This window comes from Patella vulgata, chromosome 5 (assembly GCF_932274485.2).
Source record: "Patella vulgata chromosome 5, xgPatVulg1.2, whole genome shotgun sequence".
Taxonomy (NCBI): Eukaryota; Metazoa; Mollusca; class Gastropoda; family Patellidae; genus Patella; species Patella vulgata.
The window spans coordinates 15628163-15654792 of record NC_065883.2 but is presented as its reverse complement, the minus strand read 5'-3'; the positions used below and the strand labels follow the sequence as shown (position 1 = coordinate 15654792).

General features: G+C 35.6%; 2 protein-coding genes across 4 annotated transcripts; one reads left to right on the top strand and one right to left on the bottom strand.

The window, feature by feature from the left end:
- The first annotated feature begins 736 nt into the window (after positions 1-736).
- Positions 737-9984, top strand: LOC126822424 (rho-related protein racA). 2 transcript variants are annotated; one of them, XM_050551327.2, is made up of 11 exons: positions 737-833; positions 2339-2550; positions 3782-3950; positions 4526-4656; positions 5187-5304; positions 5767-5957; positions 6196-6388; positions 6513-6743; positions 7675-7778; positions 8218-8457; positions 9210-9984. In XM_050551327.2, the coding sequence occupies exons 2-11, from the start codon at positions 2341-2343 to the stop codon at positions 9420-9422; spliced, it is 1800 nt and encodes a 599-aa protein (XP_050407284.2). In that variant the 5' UTR covers positions 737-833; positions 2339-2340; the 3' UTR covers positions 9423-9984. The 2 variants fall into 2 exon arrangements, with proteins under 2 accessions (XP_050407284.2, XP_055957320.1); XM_056101345.1 differs by having other exon boundaries at positions 756-837.
- A 1072-nt stretch (positions 9985-11056) lies between these two features.
- LOC130010412 (uncharacterized) lies at positions 11057-22539 on the bottom strand. 2 transcript variants are annotated; one of them, XM_056101346.1, is made up of 7 exons: positions 22260-22539; positions 20403-20933; positions 17073-17379; positions 15646-15756; positions 14749-14949; positions 12076-12465; positions 11057-11317 (listed from the first exon to the last, which is right to left on the bottom strand). In XM_056101346.1, the coding sequence occupies exons 2-7, from the start codon at positions 20871-20873 to the stop codon at positions 11127-11129; spliced, it is 1671 nt and encodes a 556-aa protein (XP_055957321.1). In that variant the 5' UTR covers positions 20874-20933; positions 22260-22539; the 3' UTR covers positions 11057-11126. The 2 variants fall into 2 exon arrangements, with proteins under 2 accessions (XP_055957321.1, XP_055957322.1); XM_056101347.1 differs by having other exon boundaries at positions 20403-20671.
- Between the last annotated feature and the right edge of the window lie 4091 nt (positions 22540-26630).

Genomic DNA, 26630 nt, shown 5'->3' with positions numbered 1-26630 from the left:
CGCATTCTTTGTAGCTCGCAATCACGTTTTTCACACGATTTTCACTATTTTGGGGGATTGACGGAATTCAATAGAAAGTTCAATGGAGTATCGTCTTCAATTTTTTCTCCAATATAAGCACATGTAACGTCATTAATATTATGCTCGTAGAGTTCAGTCGATAAATTATTAAATAGATTTCATTTCATTGTCCCTTTCGTTGTTTATTATGTATATTTCAACACCATTTAGTAATATAGGCCAAAATCATCATCACCCGAACGAGGGCGCCAAAAGTATCCTTGCTCCCCGGATGCTGAGAACCGTACTACAACACTAGTGAAGGTATGAAAGTGTAATAATCAAACAGCAAGAAATGGTAAAACTACATATATAGCTTAATTTGGCGATAGCTTGTACTTGAACTTAACCATAATTAACTTGTTGGCGAAAATAGACTTTTTAGCAAAGACGTTTAATAATAATGTATACGTTTAGGATTCCTGATATTAGCAAAAGGCTTATATAGTTATATTTTTTAAAATTTCTATAAATAAAAGCAAGTTTTGTAAGATATTACAAGCGTTCGTGAGGGATTTCAATCAATAATGTGTGTGTATGTAATTGTTAATATGCCAGTGTGGTGGGCTATCGGAGACGACAGTGTGATCTATTTTTAGCAGTGTGAAATACTGACAGTTCATTGGCTGGTATTCTTAATACTACAGCCGTTTGTCTAAAAATAGTACATGATACCCGCAATATATAAGTGATCGGGTTCGATTTTAATAAACAGAACTTAAACATCATCTAGAAGAAGAAGATTGCAATAACTATTATATTGTTTACAATTGGTAGGTAAGGCTGCATTGATTTCTTTGTTCTGTGATATACAACATAATGAATGTGATATTAATAATAATTAAGCGTATGACAAAATTTAAAATCGGTGTCGCATAGGTAAATCGGACATAAATAAGATTACATTGATGTATGTTAACATATACTATCAAGTGGCTATTTCGATATATATGATTATAACATGGGAGTGTTTTAGAATGTTCTGCCTATACGGATTGAAAGTATGATGCAAAATGTTATGGACGAGAGAGAGAAAGAGAGAGAGAGAGAGAGAGAGAGAGAGAGAGAAGAGGGAGGATGGGGTTTAACGTCCACTCCAAACAAACTAGGTCATTTCGGGACTAACATATGGTTTAATTTTATTTCAATAATTCGTTTGCGCGTAGGGGTCTTTAGCAGTGGGAGGAAACCGGAGGACCCGCAGAAAACCCACGAGGTTGGACAGGCGAGCCTACTCCTTGTCACGTACAACCGGGGATTCGAAACCACGCCAGTTGACTAATGACAGGCCTTATGATACAGCGCGCACGTGCTAACCATTCGGCCATCCAACCCCCCTGATCTGGATGAAATCGCTTTTAAACTACACTGGACAGAGTTCATCCGTCATACTGCGGGCTTTATTCATCCGTTCGGAGATGCGCGTGAACCTACATGTACCGAGAAAATAATATCGACCTCGACCTTTCTAAAATTATGCTTGTAAAATCTCTTTTTATATTCCATCTTAGCGGATGGGGGGGGGGGGTATTGATACCGGTATTGATATTGATATTTCGGGTATGTGCAGCATAAAAAATAAAGATATAGAGGTTTAAAGTTTTGATTTAGGCCTACAAGTTGTAGACATTTGTAAACATAATTGGGTGAATGAACGCTGGTGCACAATACTTCGCTCTAAGTATAGACATTAATCAAATATAAAATTTTTGCCCCGACTCGAAAACGTCAAAAGGTTTGAACGCATTTTCTCTCCTAATATATCGTTTGACTCCAATTTGAATCAATTTAATATAATCATTACAATGTCTAGGCTCACTCCAAAGCTCAAAGATATCCGGGATTACAAAGAATTGTTAGCGCTTTTGGGGTCTTGTCTGGTTGTTAAAAGAATAATTTTTAAGACGAGAAATCGCGTTCAAACCAAATTAGAGTGACGCTGGCCATTTTTATAGTTCTGAGAACTGAGAATCATGTCTTGGACTTACAGTTGTTATGAATCTCGAGGTGTATTATATAAATAATCCTATAAATAATCCTAACATCCATCTGTGTAGGTCTACACGTTGGCGTGCACGTAAAAAAAACATTAAAAGTTGGAATTCGAAATAAGACTACGCCGAAGCGCCTCTGTGCGGGAAACATTTCTCCCATACGCCCGTCTTAATTAGCCCATTCGGTTCAGAAAGGTAGGACGCTAAAGCTCAAATCGTTACAAGAATAGGAGATCACAGGCGAATTCAACGTTTTGCAGCAATATTTATCCTCTTTATTTCAGGAATGGTGTTAGAAGCTATTACTCCTGAAATGCAGGGAATTAAAGTTACGGTGGTGGGTGATGGCGCTGTGGGTAAGAGTTGTCTTCTCATATCCTATACCACTGGAAGTTTCCCTGGTGAATATGTACCAACTGTGTTTGACAATTACTCTAGCAGTATCATGGTGGATGGTAAACCTGTCTGTGTAACGTTCTTTGACACGGCTGGCCAGGTAGATTACTTCTTATGCATATTATACATGTACAAGGTTATGTTCAAATACTGTCATTATTATTAAAGTCTTAAACTCTCTATGCGTCATTTTAAGTAACAGGGGGATCACGTGGCTAAGTGGGTAAGACGCTGGCTCGCTAGCCTGGAGGTCGGGTGTTCGATCCCTGCATTGGCCGAGAAAGTTCATCCCGATTTTCCGGCGTGGTATCCCCTTGTCAGTGATGCAGGACGGAGGGTCTGACAAGGACAACTGTCTAGTCGTTCGGATGGGACGAAAAACCGAGGTCCCGTGTACACATTGGCGTGAACGTAAAAGATCCCTTGGCAGTTGGAATTCGATATAAGAGTAGGCCGTAGCGCCGCTGCCCGGGCAAAATTTCCCTCATAGCACACTGTATGGCGTATGCCCGTCTTCATTAGCCCAGGTTAGGAGCAGAACAGTAGGACGTTAAACCCCATTTCATTTAAGTAACAGGAACCGCTTGCAAACTGCAGTGCTATGAAAGATGAATCTATAATAAGAATGTTGTCGGTCCTAAAATGGTTCAGTTCTGTTCAGTATTTACAAAGTTACGTTGAATTGAAACTTCATCGATCTATGCTATTCGCTATAAGCCCACCGCCATTTTGTTTTGGGCGAACAAAAATGATAAGTTATTTTTAAATCCGTATGAATTCAATCCAGAGTGGTTAACTGACGTTATTATTTAAATTATGTTTTTTTTTTAAATAAATGTTTATGGGAAATTTGATATTTTAGCGAAAAATACAAATGACGCATCGTGACTTTAATTTTGGTTTTGATGAAAATTTTAATAGTTATATATATTTTAAATAAAGTAGAGACTCCCAGTACGGGCATGTTTTCTGCATGTTGTTTACTATTAAGAATTTAAAATTTAATTACGTATTTGATATGACCAAGAGATTTTTCTGTGTATACCTCATTCGTAGACAAATGAACAGGAGCAATTTATATGTTTATCGATGTATTTCCTTGAACATCTAGATTCTAAATATAGAACTATTGACCGACCAATCGAAACACTTTATCTGTTGATGTTTCAATATTTCAAACCAAGCACATTTTAGATATTATACTATTAACCCAAAAGACATTATGAATGACACATCACTCTAGTACAAGACAAGAGAGTGGTTACTGTGCAAAGACTGGTTGTGTATGACTTGCTTTTATTTATTTGTGTGTTTTATTTTCTTTTGTTTAGGAAGATTATGATCGACTTCGACCCTTGTCCTACCCCCAAACAGACGTTTTTCTAATCTGCTATTCAGTAGTAAACTCAAATTCCTTGGCTAACATAAAAGAAAAATGGTTGCCGGAGGTGAATCACTATTGTCCAGGCGTACCAGTGGCTATGATAGCTTGTAAAACAGGTAGGATGGATTCGGACGTTTTTGTTCTTCATTATATTTCAACCTTTAACACCATCGATTAAAATTTAAAAAGTGGTGGAACATTTTACGGCACGTCATTCGAAAGGAAGTTTAAAGATATCTAAGGGTTGTTCTGAATAAGCCATACCAAATGAAATGGGTGGTACAGATGCAACAACTTGAGACAGTGTTCTGCCCAATGTAAAGTCTACAGTTACTAAAGTACAAGAGAAACATTCAGATATATCCCAACTTTCATAACACATTATAATAAGTTATCAGATTTACTAAAGTACAAGAGAAATGTATATTCAGACCATCTCAACTTGCATAAAAACTTATAATATATTGTCAGATTTACTAAAGTACAAGAGAAATGTATATTCAAACCATCTCAACTTTCATAACAAATTATAATATATTATCAGATTTACTAAAGTACAAGAGAAATGTATATTCAGACCATCTCAACTTTCATAACCAATTATAATATATTATCAGATTTACTAAAGTACAAGGGAAATGTATATTCAAACCATCTCAACTTACATAAAAACATTATAATATATTATCAGATTTACGAGGTCAAGGGAGCCATTGTGTAACAGATGAAGAAGGCAAAAAATTAGCCAAGGAATTGGGTCTACCTATATTTTTCACCAGTGCTCTAACACAAAATGGTTTAAAGGAATCTCTAAATAATTGTGTAAGTTAATTTTTTTAATTACTTTCGGCAATACTATATACCGGAAAACACCGGAAAACTACCGGTATATAGTATAGCTCATTACTTTGATCCTGGGTCTTTATATAAAGACGCTCATCAATCATGTGTTTAGTTCAAGATAAAAAGCAGTGGAACTATTCGATAATCGAACTAATTTTTTTATGGTTTCCTTAGTCTTGTATACATGTGCTTCCTATATTTGTTATCTCTTGCTTGATAAAGACGAGAGAACCATCGTCGAAACGTCTCTAGTAAAATAAACCAGTAATTGTTATCCATATAAATGTATTGTGTTTCTACTTATCAATTACAATGAAAGCCACTTAAAGACATGTGAAAAAATAAAATCACGAAAATGACACGCAGTGGTATTAGAAGCTGATGTCTATATCAAAACAAAATTTATCTGCAATGACAATACCATTTCTTGAATACACAATATTCCTGTAATTCAAATCACGGCAATTTTCCTTTACTTCCGATATACAGCTTCATTTTTCTACTTTTAGTTTAAATTGGGAACAGAATATGTATCTTATTCTAAATCCAAAAGCAGGGTGAAAGGATTATTCTCTAGAAACAAGAAAGCTGCAGATATACCCCAGCCACCAGTTATGCCACCTGCTGGTAAGTACTCTGTGTTATGCATAAGATAATAGTATGAAACGTAAATTGTCGAAAATCGTATAATACCCGTTTTAGAAAAGGATTGCGTACGATCAGCCCCTTATCATACTACTTGTATATTTTTTGGCGGAGCCCCTGGTTCCTAACCTCTCACTTCCACTCCCCGAATCCCACCCCATTAACATCTTACGTGCTTGTGTGGCTAGTTCTAAGGAGTATCCAATTTCATCAAGAGTTGTACAATAGTTTTACGGGACGTCACCCAGTCCATGTGGAAGATCAAGATGAATACAGGTCAGAGTTTAATACTTACTGGGGTCTATATCGAAATGTGAGATTAGGAATCATTTATTTTAATCATTGCGTTTTAAAACTCCAATGTGAGCATTTGGTTAGATTTTTACTCATAAATCATTTTTAAGAAATCAAATCATAAACCACCTCGATTACTTTTATTTTAAGGATTGGCTCCCAGTACAGAAATTGCCACCTCAGTATATGCAGATGACCTCTACGAAATGTTTAAAGATGCCAAGTGTACAGACGTGGAATTTATTGTTGAGGAACAGCACAGAATCCAGGCACATAAATTGATATTGTGTTCAGCGTCTGTAGTATTTTCAAAAATACTTGGTGTATCTTCAGCTATTGAGGTAAGTTTTGTAGGGTAGGGTAGGGTACCACAAGGTGCTGTATTGAAGCCCCCTCTTTTCTTTGCTTTCACAAATACGAAATGGTTGACTCTTCAATTTAATTTATGATATCTTCAAATGAATTGACATGAAAAAGTAATTATGTAAAATAGGATCGTAATAATTATTTAATGACTCTACCCCTGTAATATTGTAATGTATCACTCAAAAATAATTTCGTTTTTTTACTTTTTTTAAGAATGACCAAATGAAAGTGATAAACAATATAGAAAATTATACCATGAAAGATTTAAACATGGGAACTGTGCCAGGTATAGCTGGAGCTGATTGGAAGGAACGCAAGGAGACTGAATCATCATTACTCACTATAGAAATCAGCCCTGACATAAAAGCTGAAACATTCTTACGTGTTATGGAATTTCTATATACTGGTGAGTATGAACTGGGAATCTACATGTTATTTAGTCACGAATAAATCTAGAGAGATTTGATTTGATAAACTTGTATGCTTTTTAATATGTTTAATTTTTGTATTCATTTTTTCACTTCCTACAGGATTACCAAGAATTCCAGAAGCTTATCCCGAATCTAATCTACACGAGCTAATACGAGTTGCTAAAATATTTGAATTGAACCAGTTAGAAACTGTGTGTGTAAATTATGGAAACGAAGAAGAATTCCTTAATCCCAGTATTGGTACTTTTCTGAATGACGAAACGGCTGGTAAAATAAAGAAACTCTTCCTTAATAAGCTTTGTGACTCTAACGTTACGTTTGATGTCAGTGGTAAGTTCAAAATTCTTCAATTACTAACATCCATTATCCTAGGTGTTTTACAAGACCAAATGATACCATGTGTCATTGGGTCTCTATATGACAGTGTGGTGTGGCGTGGCGTCGATCTTTAATCATTTTGACATTTAGATTTTGAATGTTTCATTCTTATAGCCATAAACTCTTATTTCTGTCTGCTTACTTTTGTCGAACAGTTGTTGTGCAGTGGCACAACTTTTCAACAACAAACCACTCAACAATATAAAGAAGGGGTTCAATTCCTAAATTCTTGCTATTAATCTATTACAGTAGTGTAGGACACAAATCTAACGAAATACTGTCACCTACTAAGTTTTATATGACACAGCCAGATCTTAGTTAGCTAAGTGTTTATCTCCCTTGGTAGTGCAGTATACCTGTAACATTCATAAAATGAAATGGGGTTTAACGCCCTACTGTTCTGTTCCGAACTGGGCTAATGAAGACGGACATACGCCATACAGTTCGCTATGAGGGAAATTTTGCCCTGACAGCGGCACTACGACCTACTCTTATATCGAATGTCAACTGGCAAGGGACCTTTTACATTCACGCCAATGTGTACACGGAACCTCGGTTTTTCGTCCCATCAGAACGACTAGACAGCTGTCCTTGTCAGGCCCTCCGTCCTGCATCACTGACAAGGGGAACCACACCTGTAACTCCCATAAAGTTGCTACAACATAACTAGCACCCAATAATAAGATATAGATAGTTCCATCATGTCGATAAGAGGATTAGTAAATTAGTTCAAATTCACTAGCCTTCCCAAGTCCAACTAACATCGGGTAATTCAGAAAGACGGTAAACACGATGTACACTTAGTCAGCATATCACCTGGATAGACCATTATAAAGATGTATCTTCAACGTTATAAAAGAGAAAATCATATCTACTTTTTCAGGGACAAAACTCTATGCTCACAAATCCATACTGGCAAAACGAAGTCAAGTTTTAAACGCCATGCTTTGTGGTCATTTCACAGAATCCAGTTCTGAAAATTCGCAGGTGTGTTTAAATTTCCTTAATTTTACATTCTTATATTTTATTTAATTTGTAAAGCTTTCGATCAGTAGCCTCATGTATGGTCTGGTAAAAAGTATATGAATCCATAGTCCCAATCTTCTGAATTTTTCATGGCTTCTCATAGCCATTTTCAGAGATATGGAACATTAATGCTACGGTCAGAAAATAAGACTTCGTTTTACGGTCGTTTAGGCCATAAAGAACAGTAAGACTTTACAAAAAACAAGATCTTCCAAGAAGAAACAAAATCTAACTTACAACATAGAAACTACTGCTGGTCCTTGTATTAAACCCTGTGTCATACCCAGTCCATTATTATTAAATATTATTTATTAAGAAGTAGTTATATCACTATAGTTGAAAACTGAATACATTAGTAAACTTAACCAATACTGAAATGGATTTTTTATCATTATTATAGGTATCTATACATGGCACATCTCCAGAATTATTCTTGGCACTTTTAGAATATCTCTACACTGATCACGCACCAATAGAAGACGTTGATTCCGTGGGACTACTTGTTTTAGCGGATGAATACGATGTACCTAGATTGGTAAATCTTTGCGAGCTGTATATAACAAAAGCAGTAGATAGGAGTTGTGCACAAAGTATAGAAAATATGGATATAGATGTGGTTTCTCTTCTTCATACGGCACAGGTAATTACATAGTAGTCAAATAAAATAAACTATGCCGGATTTAGATATGTAATAGAGCTAGTATCGGTCATTATGAAATGAGAGCCACGGTGGCTGCGTGAGTAAGACGTTGACTCGCTAACATGCAGGTCCCGTGTTCGATCCCTGCTTTGGGCGAGAAATTTCATCGGGTTTTTCCGTCGTGGTTCGCCTTTGTCAGTGATGCAGGACAGAGGGTTTGTGAGAAATAGCTTTATTTAACGTCCGCTTTCACTGAAGTAATATCGCAGACAGCGGGTGGCAAGGAACGAAATATAGTCGTTCGAATGGGACGAAAACCCGAGGTCCCGTGTACACATTGACGTCCACGAAAAGACCCCTTTGTCAGTGGTGCAGGACAGAGGGTGTGTGTGAAATAGCTATATTTAACGTCCGCTTAGATATTGCAGACATAGGGTCTGGCAAGGGACAATATACAGATGTTCTGTTGGGACCAAAACCCGAGGTCCCGTGTACACATCGTGGTCCACGTAAATGACCTCTTGACAGCTACACTTCGATATCAGAGTAGGCCATAGCGCAGCTGTAAGGTGTATTCCTATATTCATTGGCCCAGTTGGAGCAGAACAGTAGGACAGTTAACCCCATTTCATTCCATTTTCATTATAAAATAGAATGGATAATAGGGGGCGCCATAGATTAATACAAAAATAGCATTTATTTTTATTTTTTGTGATACGAAATACCCATGATTTATTTATTTTCTTTTCCAGCTTCACAATGCAGACCAATTGGCTAAATTTTGCCTCCATTTCATAGCCTCGAACTATCTGGTTTTCAAAGTCCGGGAAGAATTTTCACAATTAAAAGGTGACAATCTAGACTTCGTTACAACTAACCAATGGCCACCATTGTCTTATTTGGCGGAAGTAGAAGAATACGAACTGAAGATGAAGAAAAGGGGAGAGAAGTGTAGCATCATGTGAGAATCATAAACAATAAAGATACACTTAAGTGTCAAGAAATTTCTGTGATCACAAACATAATGCTCAAGTAAACATGATATGTGATTTGTGATGTCGCTATTTACAGCTAATTTTTTGCCATCTTCCGGCTGATTGTTTTGTGAAGCTGATCACATCTTTTAGTGATATTACTATTTTTATGTTAAACTTACATGTGAACTGACGGTCCTAAACAGAAGCAGCATAACGATGCTTCTCTCTCAAGCAATGGCGGATTCAGTAATTGTGGTGGTCTGGTCAAAGCAATATGCTTGAGGGCCAGTGTTAAAAGTTGAAATACCCCCAATTCATTTACAGTGCATTACCCAGGTTTATGTACTATTAAATAAACAATGAAAAATAATTTATAGATTAGATACATATATAGCTGCGGGAAGAAATGGAAGAACTTTTTGATTTACAACATGGTGCCGCACATAACAGAACTAGTATTGTATCCATACGGGATACAAGAACCTAAACATAGAACGGATGACACGTGATTACAGCACTTACAATCTAAAATGTTCACAAACGTCAATTTAAACAAAATAACCTTGTGTTTTAGAACTGAATAAAACAACTTTTATTTATTTGAATTAAAATTTGTCTGAATCATAGTTTATTATACCCAATACAGTGTTGTCTGCAAACAATCTAGCCAAATTAAGGAAAACGTCTTTAATGCGTCTTTGATTGGCATTTAGTAATTGAACATATTAACACAAGGTACAATTTTATGGATACACAATTACTGAGTTTAATACTAAGCGACGTTTAAACGACGTTACCCTCGTCTTTATCAAGCAAATGACACAGGTATGTGAATAGTAGGAAAATATATAAAGAATATGCAGCAAAAATAACAATCAAATACAATTAAAACGTAACACCTTTGATTAATAATGACACTATCTCTGCATCCCCTTAAAAATGTCAAATTGTTGAAAAATCTAATATACTTGCCCTCTGATTTCACAATCTGGTTCATTAGTCTACTAGCCACACCTCCATATTGGTGAAGTACATCTTCTTTGATTGGCATTTAGTAATTGAACATATCAACACAAGGTACAATTTTCTGGAAATGTATGGGGGAGGTTGTGATTTGGGGTTTTTTTTGTTGCGAATAAGAAAGATTGAACTAAGTCACCACATCCACCACATTAATTCATGAAGAATTATTTAAAGGAATTCATATTATTTTTTTTTCATAATTCGTGAAATATAATTAAAATCGAGTTATCGTAGGTTGACCCGAATGTGTTGATGATCATTTTGACCTTTCAGCATTTCCAGATGTAATATAGATCCGCTGGTATGTTTGATGTCAGTGATGTAATATATACTTTTTTTCAATTTTTTATTTATTTCATTAAACTTTTCGTCTTATAATACGCAGACTTTACAGTTATTGAGGCAATATTTATTATATCTTTTTGACCTGATTACGTAGAATAATAGTGTTAAATCGACTTCCGTACACGCATAATTTATTGTAGAATATTAACTGCTATTTATGTATTACATCACTCAATAAATGATATCAGTATTATTATCCCAAGAAAGAAACAACCCCCAAACAATCTCAAATATAAAACACACAACAAAGTTAATTTTAAAATGATATACAATGTCAAAAAAATTGGCTTTAATTAATAATAGTGGTATTAATACAAGACCACCTTACTTTTGCATCAGTGAATTTTCTACCGCTTTTAAAAATCGACCCATATTTGAATTCATCAACTGTTCATCACTAAAATCATACCACAGTTTCGATCCACAAACGATACCCAACCATCCATCAGGGGTGTAGTCTGTTTCCATCCGTATTGGTATAATCGTTCTTTTTTTCGTAAAGGCATATTCAGCCTCTAAAACAAAAACACATTCATAATATCACCCAGTATGGGGAATAATTTCACCGCGTGTATTTCGGAAGCAACAAGAGTAACAAAACGTCCGCAATCAATTAGTTTTTAAAAAGAAAAGAGAGATATTTTGGACAAATTCAAACGAACAGGTCCATACTGATTCGCCAGTCCGCTTTGAAAGGGTGCATTTATACGTTTCAGCTTACTCCATGTTGTTTGTAAGTTTGGGAATACCTATATCAATGGTGTATTAAATATAGTTATCCTGCCTAATAGGGTCATTTACTCATCTCGTCCAAGCAATTTAACGCAAAATGGAGACATCATGACTAAAACTGTTACTGAATTTTAGACAGTGGAAATTGTGTTATAAAGCCCATTCTGCACACAGAGAATACCCCCTTTAAAAATATCGCCGTGTATAAGTTAAATGCCTTGACAAGAGCTGTCGTATATAAGTTAAATGCCATAACAAGAGCTGTCGTATATAAGTTAAATGCCATGACAAGAGCTGTCGTATATAAGTTAAATGCCATGACAAGAGCTGTCGTATATAAGTTAAATGCCACAACAAGAGCTGTCGTATATAAGTTAAATGCCATAATAAGAGCTGCCGTATATAAGTTAAAGGGCACGGCATGGGCTGTCGTATAAGTTAAATGCCATAATAAGAGCTGTCGTATATAAGTCAAATGCCATGACAAGAGCTGCTGTATGTAAGTTAAATAATATAACAGGAGCTAACTCTCTATACGTACCAGCTCTGCAATTTTCGCTGTTTTTGTATTTTCGAGACATACACATGATCACAATTTCAGCTTGTTCAACAGCTTCGGCCATGGCTTCAAGTGTCGACCCTTCCATGTCATCAACATCCATCCATACCTTTATATTGTTAGACTTGAGTTGGTCTCGTATTTTCAACACCAAATCTTGCTTATCCCAATTGTAGCTTATCATTACGTGACCATTATGTTCTTTTGAATGTCTTAATTTTTCTGGTTTATTTTTGTGTTGTTGCGTTTGTTGGTTTTCTTGTTCTTCACTTCTATGATTTTTAAAATATTCAGCATTTACATCACCTTCTCCTTTATCATCACCATCATCATGATGGTCCTCATCATCATCATTCTCAGTCATTTCTCCCCCTAATGGAAAGAGTAGAATAATCCAGGTTAAAACGCAGATGTTTAAATCTTCCACCACAACTAAGAAAATGTCGGACGCAAATAGGTCCATGTTAGCATTATCAACAAGTCTCACAGCGCAAGTTTAAATAAACGAAATGATCCTAACGTTTTGAAATTCAATGGATATCATCCTTAAAACTTGAGCAACTGTTTCAGAATTCACAAGATTTCATAAATTTGAGCGTAAACTGTGAAATAACCATTAATTTGAAAGTAGAATCATTTCCGAAATCTTGTTCACGGTAAGTGTGACAGTATTGGGTCTTTATATCAAGTTCAGATGACAAGACTAGTTTAACATATAATAATACTTTTATTCTCTGCTTCTTCTAACATATTATATACAAAACTTAAAGACTCCATAACTAACTTGTAATGAGGGAGCCATGGCCCTAGCTCGGCTAGGCACGAGTGTGCCAACTCCCAACCAACTTACATTACATGGCCGTTGTCCGGTCTTAACTCCAGACCTGCGTGGCCTGTCCTGGCCGGACCTCTCTGTCGATTTGTTTGTTAATCTGGGTTTTTAAACCCTTCCAAACAAAGGATCTTATTAGGCTAGGGCTGTACGATATTGCAAAAAGGGACGATATCGATATTGGCATTTTTTTCAACGATATAGTTAAATATCGCGATATTTAATAATAATGTCACTTTGCTATTCAATAAATTAAAATATAAATGCATTAAAGCTGACTACAGTGTGAGTAAGAATTGTGGGTAAGAACTGTTTTATTCATACACTTTAAACTTTGCTTTTTTTATAATATAGATTTATTAAAATGAACAAAACAACATCCTTTTTGGATAAAAAGCGTCTGCTTGTGACCTTGTGTAAGAAAATTCTCAAATATCACGTGCAGCGGAAGTAAGTAGATGCGGTCTTCAAGTCTTGTATTGTAAGTTCAAACAGTTTAACAAATACTAAATGATCCGGACTATCTTCCATTCAAGCATTCGATTGGCTGCGGTATTCCTGACCTAACAGAGACAGTAATCTATTTATAGATCGTTTTATTCTTGCTTTCAGAAATTAAGTTTCGTAGAGTTTTCTAAAAATATTCGTTTTTAAAAATATGACAACCTATTTATAGCCTGTTAATTAGCCGCGGTAGTGGGAAATTTCAGGCGTTTAGTAGGCCTAAGCTTTACATGTAGTAACAACTGACAATTTATTGTCGACTAAAAACATACACGATGCAGTGAAAAACGGCTGCGAACACTGCACAAGTGTTTTCAACATTTAACGATTCTCAAAATATTAGTTTTATTATAGTTTATTGTCGTCGGCTAATTTCCACTGCTGTATAGTGTATTTATTATCTATTATTATGATAATTTTTTTCGATATTTGAAGTTTTTGGCGATATTCGATAAACCACTATATCGACGATTTTTGGCCACATGATATCGTAGTTGGGTCTGAAAATACCATATTGCGTTAAATGACTATATCGAGAATATCGTACAGCCCTATATTAGGCATCTGGCTAATGTGTCATATCACGTTTAACATTCGATACATGCTAATCAGACAAAGAAAGTTTAAATAAAACATGCCAGCCAGTTAACGTTTACATAATCGTTACATAATCACATATAAAAATAGACCAAGAACTCCAGGCATGTCGATAGCGAACAGGTGTCAAGTTGGCAGGAAGCGTCTTTAACATCAGATAATCTGTGATTATGTAACATAAGCGAACTCGTTTGAGATTTACCATTCTGAAAATTCGGAAATGGCGATAGTATTCTTCTACCCTGATGAATAAGTTCATTAAAATACGCTTTTGCCGACAGAATTTTCATTATTTATTGTAGAATTTTAAAACAATGTCAGTGTGTAGTCCTAATGTTTTGGGAACTATACCCACTATTTACGTAAATGAGACAGAGAGTAGTGTGCAGATATTCGGTGATGCTCCTTGATTGCATGCCCCAAAGGCTAAAGTATAGGGCCCAGAAATGTGGGAAAGGAAAGCATTTTGAATATGTAACAATATGCAAGATACACCAACATTTTGCAATAGATGGACGGACAAAGGGGAAAATCAATAGGGTTCATTTTGACAATGCATCAAAATACTTTTTCCAATGTATAATTTGACACCCCTAGACGACGCGTCCAATTTACATCCAGTTAATCACGGGTCCCATGGCTTTATACAGCAACCCGTCTAGTTTCATATCTAGAATATAACAAAACGTTTAGAATCAAACTAATAATCTTGGTATACTCACTAATTGATTCATGGACCTCGGATACTCGAAAAGTGTCTCCTAGAGTCCATAGTATATTATGACAAGTTATTTTTTCATCACTATTTTCTCCGTCAGATGATTGACGTTTTTCATCAAGAAAATGGATTAGTCCGGGCTCTTCAACCAATTTCTTTTTGACATCATCGTCGAAAGCAAGTGTCCATAAACAACGTAAGGCAACTGTCAAATAAAATACATTTTATGCCAATTACATCTGCTAGAGTGGGATCATTATAGCGTAGCGATCCGTGGTAGAAAATTACTCGTTACAAAAGTTGGGAACATGTATAATACAACATATACATTATCTTTTTTATTCATACTGTCAACAATATACCATTTTACAGCAGTATCAACATATCATAAAATTTGATGCATTCACCCCATCTAAATAAATATGTTGTTTATAAGTCCGTCCTGGCTGCTGTTAGGTAAAATCTAAACTTGGAAGCAAATCAAGACCGGTTTCAGATTAATTTAATTATCCTTAGCTTTGCGAAGCTCCTCTCAAGCTGGACGTCTCCGTACTTTTTTTACCTTAAGCACACGTCTAGCTTCTCTTTGAATGTGACTTAAGCCGGGGTTCTTAACAGGCAGTACACAGGCCATTCCTGGCAACCGAATATCTAATTACCTTACGAGATGGGCTCTATTGTCACGATCGGATACCAGTGTCAGCGTCCGGGATCAAAACAATAACCCAAACCATCGCAATGTTCAGAGAGTAACGACATGTCATAACCATCAGGTTTATTTCCTTATTTCTGCTGAAACAGTGGGTTAAACCTGCACCATCACAGGTCTGGATAACCCTGCACGTAGGTTATCGAACCGAACCATGGAAGTAACTTGAAAAGAATACATATAAGAACATACTCTCCCGTTCCTTTGGATTCTTGGAAATGGCAATCTTCATCATATTAGGCAAACAGTTTTTTTCCACAAACAGAGCTTTGTTGTCGTCAAATCGAGCTAGATTGAGAATTCCTGAATTAAATAAAACAAGCCAACAGTGGGGCTGATGACACATACTAATTGTGTATCTTTTTGAAAAGTATCGATCAATCAGACTGATTATTTATACTTCTTCTAAGCAGACAATGTTTATAATTGTTTTGAAGTACCTGGTAGTGAAACCATACACATGGTTCCATCACTATCCATCATTTAGAATCACAATTATCTTGTCCTAAACCATCGACCAATGAAATTGCTTAGCTCTGGTTAGCTTTAAGGGAAAATGTTAATCATTGAACTCAGCTAAGACATTCGTCAAGTTTAAACATTCTAACGCAATTAAAAACAGAGTTGTTATGTTCCAAATTCTTGATCAATTAAACTGCCTATCACTATCTCACCTAAGTCAAGGTATTGTTTTAATAAATCTATACTCTTTAGTTTCATCACTCTCGCACATTTAGAACCAAGTTATCGTGTTCCAAACTCTCAACCAATCAAATTGCTTATCGCTGCTTAACCTTAGTGGAAAATGTGCATGATCCACCAGTGTCAAGGCATTCACCTTATAGACGCCCACAAACGAGTTATTGTGTTCCAAAGTATCGACAAATCAAATTGAAGTATCTACTTAACCTAAATAGAACATCGAACTAAGACAAGGTATTGATGTTGTGAAACCACACACGAAATTTCACCACTTTAACACAATTAGAATCAACGTTATGGAACTCTGAAGTCTCGACCAATCAAATTGGTTATCGTTCTGCTCATTATCGAACTTAGTCATGGTATTGATATTATGAAACTGTAACCCAAATTTCATCATTCTCACTTAATTAGAACCAACGTTATCGTGTCCCAAAGCATCAACTAATAAAATTGCCTATCTCTGCTTAGCCTGGAGCATTCATCCGAGTTTGGCCATACTACCATCTCTATTAGAGGAGGGGGTGGGTATTGTTTTTCAAATTCTCGACAAATCAGATTGAAATATCTATTAAGCCTAAGCAAACAATGATCATCATGTTTACTCAGAGCAGAAAATGTGCATTATCGAATTTAGTCGTGGTTTTAATATAATGAGACTATACACCAAGTCTCACCTTTATCACTGAATTAGAACCACAGTTATCGTTTTCCAAAGCACCAACCATTCAAATTGCCCCGTCGAGGCATTCGCCTAAGGCATTCGCCTAATAAACACCTACACCAAGTTTGAACGTTCTAGCTCAAGTGTGACAGACAGACTGGTAGAAGAATTTTAAGAGTACCCTGCTTTCTTCGGAAGGCGGGGGACAACAATGTAATGGTAATATTCTTCTGGTAAAATTCAATAGAATTACCTGATGCCAATTCCAGGCTTTTCCAACCATTTGGTGATCTGTGCATATCACTCTCTAGACTTTTTTCAAACTCATCCATTAAACTGTTAATAGTTGAGGTACAAGCCTGGATATTTGTGTTTTCATCTTCCGACATAATAGCAGCTAAACCAAGAAGAGCAGCCAGACTGATACCATCATCATCAGCTGATATGTGTTTTGTTAGTGATGTTTGAAAATCTTCATCACGTAACACATCTATGTTGTTGTCATCCATTGCAAGGTTGTTGACTACCCCAATTACACGATGTAAATACATCTTGTCTTCCTGGTAAAATATAAGTACTAAAATTAATTAAATACTCAAAACGTTGGGTCATAAAAGTAAATCAGCGAATTTCCGGTACCGATGTTATTTTATTCTATCCGTTTTTTATAACATATCAAATGGTATTAATTTTATTTTGAATAAATCTTTTTTAAATGTAAATGTCACTAATAGGAGAGCATACTATCTTTTGATTAGACCTAATCCCATTCAAAGTGACTTCTCGGTTCGAGAATATGATAGTAAAATGGCTAAGAGTAACAAGTGAATAACGAAACTTTGCAAAGGGGTACAATGATACCTAATCTATTATTGTTCAATTCTCAAATTCTACTGCATTTAGGGCATGCTATCAAGTGTCTATGCCCATATTTTCAATATTATGGAACATGTTGGAGGCATCAGAGATTAGGTCATCCACCCGTGCGTCCGTTCACATTATTTTGTTTGTGAACAGTCTACAGGTCACAGTTTTTATCAAATATCTCGGATGAGTTCGAATCTGGCATTATAGCCCCATATTGTACGAAAAATCAATTTTTAGCTTATGGCCCATCGAAAACCGTGTAGCCTAAACACGATAATGGCTAGTTCCCGCTGACCGTTCCTGTCCGTCCTTATATAGCTGCAATATGAAAATTACTTTCCTTCCCCACATCTGGTCTAAGGCTAGTTTAGAATCCTTACCGACTTTTTTTCACCGCGATTCTTCCTTGTTCGCCAATTGGAATCATTTCTCGCCACATCGGACACTATACTATTTTCATGTAGAATTAAAAACATTACCAAAAAATGTTTGAATTAATCAGTCATTACGAGACTCGAACATGCACAGACCGCATGTTTTCTTTTTATCGCAAAATTTTAAATCTGGAATTATTAAAAATTTAAGTCAGATATAGTGAGAAATTATTCGTTTTGATGAAAAATAAAAAAAATCGCTGTGAAAAATAAAAGGTAGGGATTCCAAAACAGCCTTAGAACATAGGTGGGGCGGTATTTTCATATTGCATCTATAATAGGGACGGAAAGGAAAGGTCAGTGGACAGGCTTCCGATCAGAGACCGTTCCTAAAGGAACTAGATAAAGGCTATATTTTTTAAAAGATGACTTATGCGAGGACTAACCCTATCGATATTCAGCATTCCACAACATTCCTTTCCGGTTTTACCACCTTTTGCCAAGAACCTTGTGAACGCCATATAGGCTACAATTTTTAATGGAAATTTTTCAAATTTTATTAGAAGTATTATGGTCATGTTCCACGACCAGCGTAGCAGAGTTATACCTCTGTTGCCGAAGGCCACCGTTTTGAACGGAATTTTGTCCACGAGAGATAGAACCCTGTCGATATTCAGTTTTCCGCTACTTTCAGTTCTGGAGTTAACCCGCTTTGACACTAGAAGCTATAGTTTTTCAATATTAAACATTCCCCCACTTTCAGTTCCAGACTAATCATCCTTTGCCGAAAAACTGCAGTATTGGTGTACTTCCACGCTTTGCTGGTTGTCTTTTAAAATATTTTTTAGTTTTGTTTTGTTTTTTGGGTGTGAATTATTCAGTCCATTCTGCATGATAGATGTTATAGATTTTAAAATGATTTTATTAACGCTTGTCAATACTATTACTATTACAAGTATTTATATAGCGCTCCTTTCATGATAAACATGATCAGATGCACTTTACCATAATAAGAATAATATAACACAAGGGATAAAATCATAATATCTATTTAGAAGTTCGTGTAAATATATAGAAATAAAATAGAGATATTTATAGATACATTATGGGAGATTAGATAAAGAGCTGGCAGTTCTCACTATAATAGTTAAAAACTAGATAATGTAAAGAGTATTTGCTGAGAATTTCAGTCAAACTGATCCACGCAGGACCGAGAATTTAGCGATTGAATTTTGGGCATAGCCTCGACCATCATTACTAAAGTCGGTACGATAAAAGGAACATAGTCTCGATTATCCATTTCTTGATTTAATCATGAATGAGCGTTGAGCAGCAGATCGGATTCAAATTCAGTGAAAATCCGACACAAAAGATAGCATCGAGAGTTGATTATGGTCTTTTCGTGATAATAAATGTCTAATTAATAGTTTATATAATATTTCAGACCTAAAGAAAGGCCTGCAATAGGAAGATTTAGCTCTTGCATGTTTAATGGTGTAGATAAAGTTACAACGCGTAAAAGAATCAGGTAAATATAGAAATAAAGATATAAATAAAAACAAAAGATATTTAATGATGTAGATCAAGTCATAACGTGTTAAATAATCAAGTAAAAAGCAAGAGTAAATATCTTTTCGATTTTCGTAATATCTCCGCACATAATGATGACACCAAGGTTTTAAATTTCTACACAGATAATTTATATTTAATAATATTTTTGGGTGAAATTTAGAGAAAATATCAACACGTCTTTGGGGATTATTTCAAAAGTTTCAAAGCATAAGTTTTTTTTTAAATGCATTCAACACTATTATTCTTTTTTAAACATTTATTAGTCACTTGCATAAACACCTATGCCGAAATTGGTCCCTTTTCGAGATTTTTTTCGATTAATTATTCATCGGTGTTCCATTTTCATAAGATTTTACGTCTACTTGCAAACGTTCATTGAAGTGTTCTTTCCAGTAAAATTATTAATTGTTATTCTATATCTTTTCATCAATCTAACCAATTTAAAAATTACATTGTTATTCTTTTATTTTGGAAACTTTTCAAATGAATATTTCTTTAATTGGAAATCAAAACTAATTTTTGACGACGTAGTTCCCGGCTCCCGCTAAAAATTACTCAATTCGATTACTTAACATGATATTAAGAAAATAAACACAGAAAAACTACAGTAGATAATCTTGAGGTTTGGATTTAATCCGATTAAAAAGACACGCATCAAAGATATCAGGTGAAGCTGGCTTGTTTTAGCTATATCCTATATATTTCAGAAATGCCGAATAGTGTTTCGTGTATACAAATAATATACAAATATAATGGTATTTCACACTTACATCTGACGTTCCGTCATCATTTAGTTCAGTATTATCCATAATGCCTTTTAAATAGCCAAGATATTCTGGAATTTGACAAACAGCTTCACACAAATCTTCCGATTTGTCCGTCAGACTCATCACCAGATTTAATGACATCTTGTGCAACTTGCCAATAATAGGACAGTTTGGCTTAGGCGAATAGACGACAATGCCACACAGAACCTCCAGGATCTGCTTATTTTCACTGATGTAGTCGGCTATTTCTTGTTGGTGTTTCTCTTGTATTTCTCCAGAAGATCCATCCAATGCAAAAAAAAAATTATTTGTATCTATTATAAGCGAAATCATTGCCGACATCCCTGGACTTACTTCAAAATCTGGAAAGTATGGATTCTCTTTGACATCATCACTATCTGTTGCTTCCCTCAACTTATTAAGGTTGCATTCAACTTTACTTTTGTACTTGTCTAGCAAGTTTGCACGAAACATTGTCTACAGGTTTGTTAGTTTAAAATTTGTCTATCAATCGTTTTAGTCTGAAATAAATGTCTGAAAAAATAAAGTAACAATAACAATATAGGCCTAATTAAAAATTGGATTTCTTTTTCATAAAGATCTAAAATACTTATTTATGTCATTAAGTTTGGTCTCATCTCCAAAGTTCTTAATTCGTAAGGATTTTTGTTTTGCGTGTTACACATGGGTATTAATTTAGAATTTCCTTGGTGCTCCCCACCATTTCAATTCCAAAGGTAATAATATGTGACTGGATTTAGTAGTAGATAAGAAACCTCATCTCTCGACCCTGCTTGAGATAAGATCGAGATAGTACTATATTATAGTCATTTCTAGCAATGCGAAACGGATAGTACTTCGATAGGCAAAACTGTTATTTATTACATTTTAGCCACATCCAACTACAGTTGTGTATAATAATGCTACCTGACACGGGTGCAAAACATCTCTTTAAAATCGAAGCGATAATAGCTGACTTTGTCCGACATTTTAAAACGGAATAGGTTTGACTTCTTCACGTAATGAAGGTGGGGCTAAATGCATAACAGCCAATGACATACTCGAGAACTACAAAACATTTTGAGTCGCGCATGATCACTAATGCACCGTAATTATGAATGTCCGCATGAATTTTGATTAAAAAAAAATAACACCACTTGACCAACATTACTAACAATATTTGCAAATAAACGAAAGTTGTTTTACTTCATTGGGCAGGGTATGTTTAATTAGTACTAATAGTTTAAAATTAACTTATTTTAGATGTTACATGCATTAATATATAAATTAAGTTTGACAGGTGAAACGAAAGGCTTCTAATCGTAGCTAAAAACAAACACATCAGGGATTTTAGCTTGTCCGCGTAGCTAAATTAGAAATGAAATGAAATGAAATGGGGCTTAACGTCCTACTGTTCTGCTCCTAACCTGGGCTAATGAAGACGGGCATACGCCATACAGTGTGCTATGAGGGAAATTTTGCCCGGGCAGCGGCACTATCGCCTACTCTTATATCGAATTCCAACTGCCAAGGGATCTTTTACGTGCATTCCAATGTACTGAAATGGAGTTTAACCTCTTTCTTTAATAACCGCGTTAATTTATTAATAAAAATGGGCCAACGCCATATGCAATGTGGCATTGTCATCGTGACATTACTATCGTCTATGTTTACCACCTACAGATACATGTACAACTTGTCTAGGGGTTCGGAAGCCGAATGGCATTGACTCTAATATGACATGGTTTCGATTCTCCGGATGTAAGTGACAAGGAGCGGGACAGTCTGTCCAATCTCATGGGTTTTCCCGAAATGACCAGGTTTGTGTCTAGTTGAAGTTTAACGCTGTTATTTACTTACAAACACAATATATAAGCATCTCTGGCTTGATTAAGAAAACAAATGAATCTTCGTGGCTTTGAATTCAGATTATTAAACTTAAATGTAACCTCCTAATATGTCGCCACTGCTCAAGGTGTGCTCCCCAGTTCCCATAGCCTACATTCTAAACTCAGGCTGCCTGTCAACAGTTAGCTCCACTTGAGAAACTTCTCAAAGTACGAAGTAGATGGATCTCTTCGCATAGAGGCTCTCAATGCGTTTCACAAAGGTATTGCAAAAGTCTTTATGGCGCGTGCATTGTTTACATAAGACGTTGTAGCGTAAAACTGGTCTGGGTAGAATGATGCCTTGCACTTATGTTATATACCCATTTACACTTTTTACCTATAAATACTTCAAACACCTTTATTTATTTTTCCAATATTTAAAAAAAAAATGTTCCAGTTCCCTGTCAGTGATATTAGAGACGTAATTGTTAGCGGCCTTGTGAATCTATTCACTGCTGATCAGTGTGAGAGACTCTTTGGAATGACAAAAATGAAGTTACCTCCCCTTAATCATTTGGCACACGGACTGATTAACTAAAAATATTCGATTAAACAATAATAGATATAATCAGGCCCCGTAATTAGGGGGCGGGGGGTGCAAAAATTTTCGAACATAAAAATAATTGATCTACATTGTCCGTCAATTTTACAGCACCCCTAAGAACACTTCTCGCCCCCCTGGTTGCTCTAAGCTAGTTATAGGCCCTGGATTTCATAGTGGTGTAGTACTCGATTCACGACTTGGCAATCGAGTCTTTATTAGGGACGTGGACTCGGACTAAGGGTCTTGGACATGGATGAGGCCTATTCGAATACTTTCCTACAAATACGTCAGATTGTATATTACAAGTTTACTTATTTCAAACAAACCTTAAGTAGCGTCAATCTCAAAGTAAATAGATAAACCTATTTTATTATCTAACCATCAAATTGATTATAAATTTCATTCTCATTATCAAACTTATTTTAATCAAGGTATTGGTGTAATACAACTATACACAACATCCCCCCTCTCTCTCTCTCTCTCTCTCCCCCCCCCCCCTTCAACATAAAGCAGTGTACTTGTTCTAACGTGAAATCAAATTGTTTAACTCTGCTTATCTCTAAAGAAATTGCTCTTCATCGAACTCAGTCAAGGCATTCCCGTGAGACATGGGTTTTACATGGACTATGACAGTACGCATACACAGCACCTATATCTTGACAACAACTTATCCCAAAGGATGGGCTTCAAGAAATCTGAGCTCGTTCGTGTTTCAGGGTTTCAAGAAAGCGGGGTAACTCTGAAATGGAAGTTTGCGGAAGGATACATATAGGATTCATCCTGTCATCACCTCAAGACAGCTGTGGAATGCTGAATATCGATATGTTTGTCCTCGCTCTCATGACCTCAATGTTTCGCACCAAATGCTTAGCAGCCCGAATCCCCCCCCCACACCCACACACACAACCTCTCCCCCACATGCACACTACCCCACCCCACTCAAACACACACACACCCATACACACACTCCTTCATTGTGTGAATATAGAAATAGCTTAGGTATCAACATCTCTTTAATGTACTAATAGTCCATTGTACTGTTAATTTCAGTGTTCAAAACTCTAGCCTAAGGTTTTTCTTTAACAATTTGCGCCGAAAGATAATGCATTTAACGATATTGGGGGTGGGGTTCGTGATTGCAGATCACTTTTTTGGGTATTTCAATATAAACATGGGTATTTTATAATACGGTTGTGCTACATATATCGTTTTCTAGCCGTGCTTCCGAAGCTCCGATCCGAGCATTATAAAACTAAAACCGCTACTTTAAAGATAGATTCCCACGAAGGTATTTATCGGGTAGTTATATCCAATAAAAGAATGGCAATATATCAGTTGTAGAGACACCTATATAATCTTACTAGAAATATACTGGATTCCCTGACAAAAACCCATGGGGCGCCCGCAAGACTCAAAATGTTAGGGTATACCTAAAGGGCAGTCAGTCTCCTCGAATGCTGTAAGAAGAACTACCTATGTGTTGATCTAATGGCTAACGGTTATAAGAAAGTTGGGAGGATTTAAACGTTGGAAAGAGAAGTTGGTAGAAGGTAATCCAATATTTTACTTAGGCTTTGATATTTATGGTAAATAGACAGCGACTAACGACAAATATAAAATAAAGCTGGATTCTCCTCCAATTGAATCCCGTGAAAAACAAGGCTGATAAAAAAAAAAGATTCTCTTGGCAGGGGGTTGCATTATTTATCTTATTTTTATTTTTTTTTTTTTCGATTAAAAATTTTGAACGGTATTTGAAGCAAGAGAATGAATCTTTGAAATTGGAAAAACAATAATCTATGAATCGGTTAGGAAATATCCTTTTTTTTCTGGAAAATTTCGACAAAAAATAATAAGTTTCGAGAAAAAACTTCGAAGGTCAATCGAACTTTATTTCTTTTTTGGGGTTATTCAACAAAACTTTTGAGGTCTTTTAATTATGACGTCACAATAGGTAAAACGTCATCTTATTGTTCTATCATTGAGCTATTAAATCTGCTAAGAGAAAGACGCTCTGTGATAAATCTCTGAAATTAATTACATTTCAACGTTTTATGAATTCAGATAGGAAAATATAACATCAACTATGACTGTATTGTAAGTATATTTAATATTGTAAAGAATTCTAAAAATTGAAAGGAAAAAAAAGTTAAAATCTCATAGTTTTTAATATTTTCGTAGTCGAGTTGAGACAGGTAAAAAACAAATAGATAAACTGATTTTCTCTGTTATATGTTTTGAATAGGGTTTTTGCTTTTCTAAATTAAAGATGTTTGAGCTATAAAGATTATTTTACTTTCTCTTACGTTTACTTTTATTTTGTATTATATTTATTCCAGAGAAGTGCCAGGCTATAGTGATAGTAGTTTAGACTATGGTGTTGTATTAAGTCAGATGATATATGATGATAATAAAATGTTTGTTACATTAACTGATAAAGACTTGATCAACTCTACAGTTAATACTTCTAGTAAGTCTAACACTCTTTGTCTCTTTTGGTCAACTCTACAATTAATATTTTTAGTAAGTCTAACACTTTACTAGTCAACACTAGTTTATACTTCTAGTAAGTCTAACGCATTACTAAACAACCCTACCGTTATTACTGCTATTAAGTCTGAACACTTTTACAGTGTCCGTTCACAGTAAGATTAAAATCAACATGCAGTTCATTAAATCACACAAATAAAATGGTTAGAATTATTTATTTATTTGTTGTCGACTTGTCGCTTGACACGAACATATGGTATTTTGTATTTATACTTACATGTAGAACACGGGGATGGGGAAGGGGTAAGCGGCGTTTTCGCCTACTCTTTGATTCCATCTGCCAAGCAATATTTTTGATGTGCAATACCAAACTATGCACGAAGACCTTTCTTTGTTTTACGTACTTGTAGTGGATTTGAACATTTAGTTATTATTTATGGTCAGTTATTTATTTGTTTTTTACTTTCTTATTTTCATTTCTTAAAATGTTTTCACGTTTTCAGTTGTATCTTACTATAAGAAATCCAACCATGGATACGAGAAGATTTGTGAAATGAGAGTTCCAAGATCATCATCGCTATCATCAGTATCATCCATCGGAGATACTAAGAATTTGGACGAAGAATTAGACGATACTTGTCAGCTGAACTTAAACCAAAACCAACATTATTCAGTGATCAACTGGGCTGACGAAATCTCATATGAAGAACCGACAAATATTCCTTGTTGGGCATTGATACCTGGATTAGATTTTGATCGACATGCTAAAGATGATTACTCTATCAAAGACAATATTGATGACTTCAATCAAATTCACCATCAGTATGTTATCAACTGGGCCGAAGAACCTGTGCATGATGGACCCGTAGATATCCCTGACTGGGCTTTGATACCTGCATTGGATTTTAATCAACATGATAAAGATGATTGTTCTAGAAGACAATGGGCTACTACAGAAAATATTGATGACTTCAGCCAAATTCACCATCAATATGTTATCAACTGGGCTGACGAACCCGTGTATGATGGACCCGTAGATGTCCCTGGCTGGGCATTGATACATGGATTAGATTACGACCGCCATATCTACTCTTTCGCGCAAGAAAATGTTGGAGACTTTGACCCAATCTACCATAAATTTGTCATCAACTGGGCTGAAGAACCTGTGTATGAAGGAGCCGTAGACATTCCTAGCTGGGCTTTGATTCCTGATTTTAAATTTAATGTCACTACTACAACCAGCCAAGTAGGATCTGCTCGAGTAACAGGTTTAGATAGCCATGCTAAAGAAAACTTGACAACAGATTT